This window comes from Ranitomeya imitator, chromosome 2, assembly GCF_032444005.1.
Source record: "Ranitomeya imitator isolate aRanImi1 chromosome 2, aRanImi1.pri, whole genome shotgun sequence".
NCBI classification, from domain to species: domain Eukaryota; kingdom Metazoa; phylum Chordata; class Amphibia; order Anura; family Dendrobatidae; genus Ranitomeya; species Ranitomeya imitator.
The window spans coordinates 538380048-538392663 of NC_091283.1; the positions used below are offsets into that span (position 1 = coordinate 538380048).

At 43.2% G+C, this 12616-nt stretch overlaps 1 protein-coding gene across 2 annotated transcripts in view; it reads right to left on the reverse strand.

Moving 5' to 3' along the window:
* Positions 1–12616, reverse strand: part of BRCA1 (BRCA1 DNA repair associated) — a 227260-nt gene that overhangs the window by 95377 nt on the left and 119267 nt on the right. For both annotated transcript variants that reach the window (XM_069751885.1, XM_069751886.1), the window contains exon 12: positions 2228–2402. In XM_069751885.1, the coding sequence (XP_069607986.1) occupies positions 2228–2402 (175 nt within the window). The remainder of the gene's footprint in view (positions 1–2227; positions 2403–12616) is intronic.

Consider the following 12616-nt stretch of genomic DNA (forward strand, 5'->3'; position numbering starts at 1 on the left):
CATTTTTATAGCGCAAAAAAATGCAACAAGCAGCGTCCTCTGCGCCCTGACGCTTGCGCCCAAAAAACGCATGCGTCACAAAATGCAACATAACGCATGTCCATGCGCCCCCCATGTTAAATATAGGGGCGCATGGACATGCGTTCCCCATGTTAAATATAGGGGCGCATGGCGCATGCGTCGCCGCAGTTGCGCCCGACGCACCGCAAATGTGAACATAGCCTTAGCCAGCCCTATTCATGAAAATTAAGACCACTTTAGTGGTGAAAGTTTTAACAAAAACATTATCCAATTCCTGACTGAAATACATTTATAGCTGAGCCGCATGCAAATTAATACATTACGTGCATCTATCTCCATAATGGGCACCATGAATGAATGGGGCCCATTGTCTTACGCATGCCTATTGGGCTGCAAGTTTAGGTCAGGAGACCCGCAGTCAGTCCACATACAAACCCTGAAAAAATGCTCGTCTGAACCTTATTGTTATGGCTACTTTGCACAACCCTTCACGTCTACACCTATACCTGCCTCATGTTGTCCTATGGGGGTTGATAAATGTTGACCAGTGAAGATGTCCAGCTACTAATGATGGCTTCTGCAGCTCCCATAGGAGAAGGGGGTGTAAAAAGGACTGATTATGATTACAGCTAATCTTATACATAATTACTGCCCCATATGTATCCTGAGCAACCAGATACATGGTAGATTAAAAGGAGTGTTATCCCCAAAATTAAACCAATTATACAATTATATAGGAGATTTTGCCTGTATAAAAAAAAGAAAAAGAAAAAAAAAAATCATACCTGAAGTATAGATTTCACACATTTTTTTTTTTAAATTACCGTACATATGTAAATGAGGTGTACCCTTGATGTGGCAAAGTGCTCAGTGATTTCGCTTCATTCAATCAGCATCCTCCTCTGCATTCCCTTGATTGGCAGCACTCGCTTGGGAGAGCTGCCTAAATTTAATTTCCATGCTTGCACACACTGACACTGCAGGAGCTGTGCACAAGCAATGTCAGTGCAGGCAGGCTCTCAGCTCCCACCTGCCTACACTACATATATGACAGGAAAGGGCAATGAGAGCTGATATTCGAGTGCTTATATTAGAGTGCGGAATATGGAAGCCTTACTGTTGAAGCCAGGCTTCAAAGGAGACTGTGATTTCTGCTACATGCAACGATGCTGTAGCATCACTGCACACAACACAAGCGATCGGACAATCACATCTTGAATGTCTAAATCAAGCCCCCTAAAAGGGCTAACAAAATCAGTAAAAAGAAAAGAAAAAAAAATTTAAAAATATGAAAAAAAATATAAACTAAAAAAAAAAAAAAGAAAAGTTGGGGTTGGCTTATCAGTGTGTATTCTTGTGTTTTTCTATTAAAACGCATGCGTTTGCATGTGCTTAAAAACGCATGCGTTTACATAGACAGCAATAGGTTTTTTTGCCGCAAAAAAAGGCCGCTAGAAATTACTACATGTTGCATTTCTGCAACACAACGCATGCATAGAAAAAACGCATGCGTTTTTAATGTAAAGTATAGGGAAAAAAATGCATGCGTTTTTTGCGCTAAAACGCAGCGGCGAAACACGCAAATGTGAAACCAGTACTAACTCTAAATTTCTCTTTAACGCAAAGATATCTTTCTATGTCATTCACTTTTGTGCAATACTAAAACGTTTCCAATTTGTCATCACAAACACCCTACTGTAGTAGTTGTGCCAACTTTGTCTATATATATATATATATATATATATATATATATATATATATATATATAATATATAATATATATATATATATATAATATATATATATATATATATATATATATATATATATATATATATATATATCTATATCATATTCACTGCTGTGCGCTGGAAGCATTTGCCGCATCACCTTGAAAGTTGCACAACGACCTTGAGGCTGTCAATTTTAGATCATGCCCCCGATCATGCAATTACATCCCGACTGCAGATTACTTTACTCGTCTGCATACATTTAGGAGACTTTATATAGCGTGCACGCATGGTGAGAGTCTGATTACTTTGATGCCGATGCATATGCCCAATCATGCTAAAACGTTCTGGCTAAGTTGATATGACACACACTGTTAGGACAGAAGTACATGGTAATTTTTCCCAGCATGCTGGCGCTGTTAGCAGCTGGGGCGGATGTCGTTGGCAATGGCTCATTATACTGTGTGCATGTTTACCATAGTCTGTTTGTTTCTGCTGGGTCTCCTGTGGTCTTATTGTGACATGCTCCGCTGTGGATGAGTGCTCCCTCCCAGACGTAGGACTCTGGCTACCATGCTGTTCCAAGACCGCTTCCAAAGCTGCCATTTCTCTCTGGAGTTTCTCTAAATTGTTCTGCATGGCGTCCCGCTGCTGTAAGAGAAGACACCCTGGGAGTTTAATCTACCTCTTAAAAAATTGAAATACTGCAGATCTTGGAAGAGGAAAAGACGCTGTAAAGTGTAATTACAACAGCGGTTAGAATTTAAAGCACCGCAGACAGATGTATGCGAGTGTCATAGGTCTGTGCGCGACATCGTCCCACCTGGTACTCAAACAGATAGCGGAAATGCGCTATGCAGAAAAATCATCGGTATGAAGTCAGAGGCACATGAACGAATGGTCCGACGATCAGTCAAAAACCAGTGTCTTGTTAGTTCACAGAATAAAGTGACCACACTCCAAGCGAACTGCTCTGGTCACATCATAATGGTTCTCTGCACGGCAATGCTGCCGGTTTCCCATTATGCAGCGATGGACTGAATAGCGCAATGATGCAGGTTCGCGCACTATGGAGGAGCGTTGACGTACAGGAGGTAAGCCAGTGAGACCTCCAATCCCCCCCCCCCTCCGATTCCCTAGATTTGAGGTTGACCCAGGAGTCAGACCACCACTGTTCGCTGTGTTACACCAGAACCTAAAACCTATATTAAAAAAATAATAAATTACTGATAGGGGTTTGTTATAAATCTCCAAAAATAATGGAAGCAATGGAGAATATCCTCGTAAAGCAAATAGATGAAGCTGCGACTCAAGGAGAAGTCATTATTATGGGGGAATTCAACTACCCTGAAATAGATTGGGGAACAGAAACCTGCAGTTCCAGCAAAGGTAATTGGTTTTTGACAACTATGAGAGACAATTACCTTTCACAACTGGTTCAGGACCCAACAAGAAAGGGGGCACTGCTAGACCTAATATTAACCAACAGGCCAGACCGCATATCAAATATAAGGGTTGGGGGTCACTTGGGAAATAGCGATCACAAAATAATAAGTTTTCATGTATCCTTTAAAAAGATGTGTAGTAGAGGGGTTACAAGGACACTAAACTTCAGGAGGGCAAATTTCCAACGGATGAGAGAGGATCTTGGTGCAATTAACCCCTTCATGACCCAGCCTATGTTGACCTTAAAGACCTTGCCGTTTTTTGCAATTCTGACCAGTGTCCCTTTATGAGGTAATAACTCAGAAACGCTTCAACGGATCCTAGCGGTTCTGAGATTGTTTTTTCGTGACATATTGGGCTTCATGTTAGTGGTAAATTTAGGTCAATAAATTCTGCGTTTATTTGTGATAAAAACGGAAATTTGGCGAAAATTTTGAAAATTTCGCAATTTTCACATTTTTATTCTGTTAAACCAGAGAGATATGTGACACAAAATAGTTAATAAATAACATTTCCCACATGTTTACTTTACATCAGCACAATTTTGGAAACAAAATTTTTTTTTGTTAGGAAGTTATAAGGGTTAAAATTTGACCAGCGATTTGTCATTTTTACAACGAAATTTACAAAACCATTTTTTTTAGGGACCACCTCACATTTGAAGTCAGTTTGAGGGGTCTATATGGCTGAAAATACCCAAAAGTGACACCATTCTAAAAACTGCACCCCTCAAGGTACTCAAAACCACATTCAAGAAGTTTATTAACCCTTCAGGTGCTTCACAGCAGCAGAAGCAACATGGAAGGAAAAAATGAACATTTAACTTTTTAGTCACAAAAATTATCTTTTAGCAACAATTTTTTTATTTTCCCAATGGTAAAAGGAGAAACTGAACCACGAAAGTTGTTGTCCAATTTGTCCTGAGTACGCTGATACCTCATATGTGGGGGTAAACCACTGTTTGGGTGCACGGCAGGGCTTGGAAGGGAAGGAGCGCCATTTGACTTTTTGAATCAAAAATTGGCTACACTCTTTAGCGGACACCATGTCACGTTTGGAGAGCCCCCGTGTGCCTAAAAATTGGAGCTCCCCCACAAGTGACCCCATTTTGGAAACTAGACGCCCCAAGGAACTTATCTAGATGCATAGTGAGCACTTTGAACCCCCAGGTGCTTCACAAATTGATCCATAAAAATGAAAAAGTACTTTTTTTTCACAAAAAAATTCTTTTAGCCTCAATTTTTTCATTTTCACATGGGCAACAGGATAAAATGGATCTTAAAATGTGTTGGGCAATTTCTCCTGAGTACGCCGATACCTCATATGTGGGGGTAAACCACTGTTTGGGTACATGGTAAGGTTCGGAAGGGAAGGAGCGCCATTTGACTTTTTGAATGAAAAATTATTTCCATCGTTAGCGGACACCATGTCGCGTTTGGAGAGCTCCTGTGTGCCTAAACATTGGCGCTCCCCCACAAGTGACCCCATGTTGGAAACTAGACCCCCCAAGGAACTTATTTAGATGCCTAGTGAGCACTTTAAACCCTCAGGTGCTTCACAAATTGATCTGTAAAAATGAAAAAGTACTTTTTTTTTCACAAAAAAATTCTTTTCGCCTCAATTTTTTCATTTTCACATGGGCAGTAGGATAAAATGGATCATAAAATTTGTTGGGCAATTTCTCCCGAGTACGCCGATACCTCATATGTGGGGGTAAACCACTGTTTGGGCACACGGCAGGGCTCGGAAGGGAAGGCGCGCCATTTGACTTTTTGAATGGAAAATTAGCTCCAATTGTTAGCGGACACCATGTCGCGTTTGGAGAGCCCCTGTGTGCCTATGCATTGGAGCTCCCCCACAAGTGACCCCATTTTGGAAACTAGACCCCCCAAGGAACTTATCTAGATGCATATTGAGCACTTTAAACCCCCAGGTGCTTCACAGAAGTTTATAACGCAGAGCCATGAAAATAAAAATAAAAAATAATTTTCTCAAAAATGATCTTTTAGCCTGCAATTTTTTATTTTACAAAGGGTAACAGGAGAAATTTGACCCCAAAAGTTGTTGTCCAGTTTCTCCTGAGTACGCTGATACCCCATATGTGGGGGTAAATCACTGTTTGGGCACATGCCGGGGCTCGGAAGTGAAGTAGTGACATTTTGAAATGCAGACTTTGATAGAATGCTCTGTGGGCGTCACGTTGCGTTTGCAGAGCCCCTGATGTGGCTTAACAGTAGAAACCCCCCACAAGTGACCCCATTTTGGAAACTAGACCCCGAAAGGAACTTATCTAGATGTGTGGTGAGCACTTTGAACCCCCAAGTGCTTCATAGAAGTTTATAATGCAGAGCCGTGAAAATAATAAATACGTTTTCTTTCCTCAAAAATAATAATTTAGCCCAGAATTTTTTAATTTTCCCAAGGGTAACAGGAGAAATTTGACCCCAATATTTGTTGTCCAGTTTCTCCTGAGTACGCTGATACCCCATGTGTGGGGGTAAACCACTGTTTGGGCACACGTCGGGGCTCAGAAGGGAAGTAGTGACTTTTGAAATGCAGACTTTGATGGAATGGTCTGCGGGCGTCACATTGCGTTTTCAGAGCCCCTGGTGTGCCTAAACAGTAGAACCCCCCCACAAGTGACCCCATTTTAGAAACTAGACCCCCCAAGGAACTTATCTAGATATGTGGTGAGCACTTTGAACCCCCAAGTGCTTCACAGACGTTTACAACGCAGAGCCGTGAAAATAAAAAATCATTTTTCTTTCCTCAAAAATGATGTTTTAGCAAGCATTTCTTTATTTTCACAAGGGTAACAGGAGAAATTGGACCCCAGTAATTGTTGCGCAGTTTGTCCTGAGTATGCTGGTACCCCATATGTGGGGGTAAACCACTGTTTGGGTGCACGTCGGGGCTCGGAAGTGAGGGAGCACCATTTGACTTTTTGAATACAAGATTGGCTGGAATTAATGGTGGCGCCATGTTGCGTTTGGAGACCCCCTGATGTGCCTAAACAGTGGAAACCCCTCAATTCTAACTCCAACACACCCCTAACCCTTATCCCAACTGTAGCCGTAACCCTAATCACAACCCTAACCCCAACACACCCGTAACCCCAACACACCCCTAACCCTAACCACAACCCTAATTCCAACCCAACCCTAGCCCTAAGGCTATGTGCCAACGTTGCGGAATCGTATGAGATTTTTCAGCACCATTTTTGAAAAATCCGCGGGTAAAAGGCACTGCGTTTTACCTGCGGATTTACCGCGGATTTCCAGTGTTTTTTGTCCGGATTTCACCTGCGGATTCCTATTGAGGAACAGGTGTAAAACGCTGCGGAATCCGCACAAAGAATTGACATGCTGCGGAAAATACAACGCAGCGTTCCCGCGCGGTATTTTCCGCACCATGGGCACAGCGGATTTGGCTTTCCATATGTTTACATGGTACTGTAAACCTGATGGAACTCTGCTGCGGATCCGCAGCGGCCAATCCGCACCGTGTGCACATAGCCTAATTCTAAAGGTATGTGCACACGCTGCGGAAAACGTTGCGGATCCGCAGCAGTTTCCCATGAGTTTACAGTTCAATGCAAACCTATGGGAAACAAAAATCGCTGTACACATGCTGCGGAAAAACTGCACGGAAACACAGCAGTTTACATTCCGCAGCATGTCATTTCTTTCTGCGGATTCCGCAGCGGTTTTACAACTGCTCAAATAGAAAATCGCTGTTGTAAAACCGCATTGAAATGCGCAGAAAAAACATGGTAAATCCGCCATAAATCCGTAGCGGTTTAGCACTGCGGATTTATCAAATCCGCAGCGGAAAACTCCGCAGAGGAACAGAATACGTGTGCACATACCGAAACCCTAACCCTACCCCTAACCCTACCCCTACCCCTAACCCTAGTTCTTACCCCAACCTTAGTGGAAAAAAAAATATATATATTTTTTTTATTGTCCCTACCTATGGGGGTGACAAAGGGGGGGGGGGGTCATTTACTGATCAAAATTCACTCTGGAACGAATCTGCCGGCCGGCAGATTCGGCGGGCGCACTGCACATGCGCCCGCCATTTTGGAAGATGGCGGCGCCCAGGAAAGAAGACGGACGGTCCCCGGGAGGCCAGGTAAGTATAAGGGGGGGAAGATCAGGGCACGGGGGGGGGGCGTCGGAGCACGGGGGGGTGGACCGGAACACGGGGGGGTGGATTGGAGCACGGAGTGGGGGATCGCTGTGCGGGCGGGTGGATCGGAGCACGGGATGGGGGGGGGGGGAAATCGCTGTGCAGGGGGGGGGATCGCTGTGCGGGGGGGGATCGGAGTGCGGGGGGGTTTGATTGGAGCACGGGGGGTGTGATTGGAGCACGGGGGGAGCGGGCAGGAGGACGGGGGAGCGGAGCACAGGACCGAGGGGAGCAGACCGCAGATCAGGGGGCTGGGGGGGCGATCGGAGGAGTGGAGTGGGTGCACATTAGTGTGTCCAGCCATGGCCGATGGTATTGCAGCATCGGCCATGGCTGGATTGTAATATTTCACCATTTTTTTAGGTGAAATATTACAAATCGCTCTGATTGGCTGTTGAAAGTGAAACTGCCAATCAGAGCGATCGTAGCCACGAGGGGGTGAAGCCACCCCCCCTGGGCTAAACTACCACTCCCCCTGTCCCTGCAGATCGGGTGAAATGGGAGTTAACCCTTTCACCCGATCTGCAGGGACGCGATCTTTCCATGACGCATATGCTGCGTCATGGGTCGGAATGGCACCGACTTTCATGACGCAGCGTATGCGTCAAAGGTCGGGAAGGGGTTAACTGGGATGATATCCTGAGACACAAAAATACACAAAGAAAATGGGAGACGTTTATTAGCATCCTGGATAGGACCTGTGCACAGTATATACCGTATGGGAATAAACATACTAGAAATAGGAGGAAACCAATATGGCTAAATAGAGCTGTAAGGGGCGCAATAAGTGACAAAAAGAAAGCATTTAGAGAATTAAAGGAAGTAGGTAGTAAGGAGGCATTAAATAAATACAGAAAATTAAATAAATTCTGTAAAAAGCAAATCAAGGCAGCAAAGATTGAGACAGAGAGACTCATTGCCAGAGAGTAAAAATAATCCTAAAATATTCTTTAACTACATAAATAGTAAGAAACTAAAAAATGATAGTGTTGGCCCCCTTAAAAATAGTCTGGGTGAGATTGTGGATGAGGATGAGGAAAAAGCCAATATGCTAAATGACTTTTTTTCATCAGTATTTACACAAGAAAATCCCATGGCAGACAAAATGTCTAGTGATAAAAATTCCCAATTAAATGTCACATGCTTAACCCAGCAGGAAGTGCGGCGGCGTCTAAAAATCACTAAAATTGACAAATCTCCGGGCCCGGATGGGATACACCCTCGAGTACTGCAGGAATTAAGTACAGTCATTGATAGACCATTATTTTTAATCTTTAAAGACTCCATAATAACAGGGTCTGTGCCACAGGACTGGCGTATAGCAAATGTGGTGCCAATATTCAAAAAGGGGACAAAAACTGAACTCGGTAATTATATGCCAGTAAGCTTAACCTCTACTGTGGGTAAAATCCTGGAGGGCATTCTAAGGGATGCTATACTGGAGTATCTGAAGAGGAATAACCTCATGACCCAGTATCAGCACGGGTTTACTAGGGACCGTTCATGTCAGACTAATTTGATCAGTTTCTATGAAGAGGTAAGTTCCGGACTGGACCAAGGGAACCCAGTGGACATAGTGTATATGGACTTTTCAAAAGCTTTTGACACGGTGCCACGCAAAAGGTTGATACATAAAATGAGAATAATGGGGATAAGGGAAAATATGTGCAAGTGGGTTGAGAGCTGGCTCAGGGATAGGAAACAAAGGGTGGTTATTAATGGAGCACACTCGGACTGGGTAGCGGTTAGCAGTGGGGTACCACAGGGGTCAGTATTGGGCCCTCTTCTTTTTAACATATTTATTAATGACCTTGTAGGGGGCATTCAGAGTAGAATTTCAGTATTTGCAGATGACACTAAACTCTGCAGGGTAATCAATACAGAGGAGGACAATTTTATATTACAGGATGATTTATGTAAACTAGAAGCTTGGGCTGATAAATGGCAAATGAGCTTTAATGGGGATAAATGTAAGGTCATGCACTTGGGTAGAAGTAATAAGATGTATAATTATGTGCTTAATTCTAAAACTCTGGGCAAAACCGTCAAAGAAAAAGACCTGGGTGTATGGGTGGATGACAAACTCATATTCAGGGGCCAGTGTCAGGCAGCTGCTACAAAGGCAAATAAAATAATGGGATGCATTAAAAGAGGCATAGATGCGCATGAGGAGAACATAATTTTACCTCTATACAGGTCCTTCTCAAAAAATTAGCATATAGTGTTAAATTTCATTATTTACCATAATGTAATGATTACAATTAAACTTTCATATATTATAGATTCATTATCCACCAACTGAAATTTGTCAGGTCTTTTATTGTTTTAATACTGATGATTTTGGCATACAACTCCTGATAACCCAAAAAACCTGTCTCAATAAATTAGCATATTTCACCCATCCAATCAAATAAAAGTGTTTTTTAATAACAAACAAAAAAAACAACAAATAATAATGTTCAGTTATGCACTCAATACTTGGTCGGGAATCCTTTGGCAGAAATGACTGCTTCAATGCGGCGTGGCATGGAGGCAATCAGCCTGTGACACTGCTGAGATGTTATGGAGGCCCAGGATGCTTCAATAGCGGCCTTAAGCTCATCCAGAGTGTTGGGTCTTGCGTCTCAACTTTCTCTTCACAATATCCCACAGATTCTCTATGGGGTTCAGGTCAGGAGAGTTGGCAGGCCAATTGAGCACAGTAATACCATGGTCAGTAAACCATTTACCAGTGGTTTTGGCACTGTGAGCAGGTGCCAGGTCGTGCTGAAAAATGAAATCTTCATCTCCATAAAGCATTTCAGCCGATGGAAGCATGAAGTGCTCCAAAATCTCCTGATAGCTAGCTGCATTGACCCTGCCCTTGATGAAACACAGTGGACCAACACCAGCAGCTGACATGGCACCCCACACCATCACTGACTGTGGGTACTTGACACTGGACTTCAGGCATTTTGGCATTTCCTTCTCCCCAGTCTTCCTCCAGACTCTGGCACCTTGATTTCCGAATGACATGCAAAATTTGCTTTCATCAGAAAAAAGTACTTGGGACCACTTAGCAACAGTCCAGTGCTGCTTCTCTGTAGCCCAGGTCAGGCGCCTCTGCCGCTGTTTATGGTTCAAAAGTGGCTTTACCTGGGGAATGCGGCACCTGTAGCCCATTTCCTGCACACGCCTGTGCACGGTGGCTCTGGATGTTTCCACACCAGACTCAGTCCACTGCTTCCTCAGGTTCCCCAAGGTCTGGAATCGGTCCTTCTCCACAATCTTCCTCAGGGTCCGGTCTCCTCTTCTCGTTGTACAGCGTTTTCTGCCACATTGTTTCCTTCCAACAGACTTACCATTGAGGTGCCTTGATACAGCACTCTGGGAACAGCCTATTTGTTGAGAAATTTCTTTCTGGGTCTTACCCTCTTGCTTGAGGGTGTCAATGATGGCCTTCTTGACATCTGTCAGGTCGCTAGTCTTACCCATGATGGGGGTTTTGAGTAATGAACCAGGCAGGGAGTTTATAAAAGCCTCAGGTATCTTTTGCATGTGTTTAGAGTTAATTAGTTGATTCAGAAGATTAGGGTAATAGGTCGTTTAGAGAACCTTTTCTTGATATGCTAATTTATTGAGACAGGTTTTTTGGGTTATCAGGAGTTGTATGCCAAAATCATCAGTATTAAAACAATAAAAGACCTGACAAATTTCAGTTGGTGGATAATGAATCTATAATATATGAAAGTTTAATTGTAATCATTACATTATGGTAAATAATGAAATTTAACACTATATGCTAATTTTTTGAGAAGGACCTGTACAAGTCACTAGTTCGACCACACTTAGAATACTGTGCACAGTTCTGGTCTCCGGTGTTTAAGAAAGACATAGCTGAACTGGAGCGGGTGCAGAGAAGAGCGACCAAGGTTATTAGAGGACTGGGGGGTCTGCAATACCAAGATAGGTTATTACACTTGGGGCTATTTAGTTTGGAAAAACGAAGACTAAGGGGTGATCTTATTTTAATGTATAAATATATGAGGGGACAGTACAAAGACTTTTCTGATGATCTTTTTAATCATAGACCTGAAACAGGGACAAGGGGGCATCCTCTGCGTTTGGAGGAAAAAAGGTTTAAGCATAATAACAGACGCGGATTCTTTACTGTAAGAGCAGTGAGACTATGGAACTCTCTGCCGTATGATGTTGTAATGAGTGATTCATTACTTAAATTTAAGAGGGGACTGGATACCTTTCTGGAAAAGTATAATGTTACAGGGTATATACACTAGATTCCTTGATAGGGCGTTGATCCAGGGAACTAGTCTGATTGCCCTATGTGGAGTCGGGAAGGAATTTTTTTCCCCAATGTGGAGCTTACTCTTTGCCACATGGGTTTTTTTTGCCTTCCTCTGGATCAACATGTTAGGGCATGTTAGGTTAGGCTATGGGTTGAACTAGATGGACATATAGTCTTCCTTCAACCTTAATAACTATGTAACTATGTAACTATACCAACATCCTATTATAGGAATACGCCTTTTAGCTCTGTCCTGTCACATAGGTTTTGTGCCTGAGAGATTTACAAAGATTTTTACATGGTTTGTGCTTACAAACTGAGCACTGCAGCTAATCTGTGGCCCCAGCAGCGATTTGCTATATTGCTGGCATCACCAGCACTCAGGGATCGGTCCTTGATACAAGCAGAACACGTGGATGTGGCAGACAATGATCACTTGCCAGCACTTTCTAAACGAGTGGAAGTACTGTCAGCGCTGAATGTGAGTATAAGAAAGCTGGTTATCTATTCATTCTTTTGCTTTTAACATTTATGTCTAAAAAGCTGTGTAACCCCCTAAAAATTAAGGGCGATATCGGGCTTTTTAATATATTAGCTTAGTGTGAGTTGGACTCTCGGCACTGCCACTGATCAACTTTACGATTAGTGTGAATGGGACACAGCCGCAATTAAAATACAGAGCACTGTAAGCGAGAGAGGTCGCAGCACTTGCCCGACTGCCACGGCCATAGCGGATGGGAAGGGTTGCCAAGAGTCGGAGCCACACTAATATTCTAAGCATAGCCATCAATTTTACAAAGCTGGCTAACCCTTTCGGAAACAAGGTTTTAAGAGGTTAGAAGCTGAGCGTGCACTTCATATACAACGCGCCTGTTGCTCTGACAAGTGCCATATGGATGTAAAACATCTGTAGTAACCGATCCAGTTCAAGAAAACTCAGGCA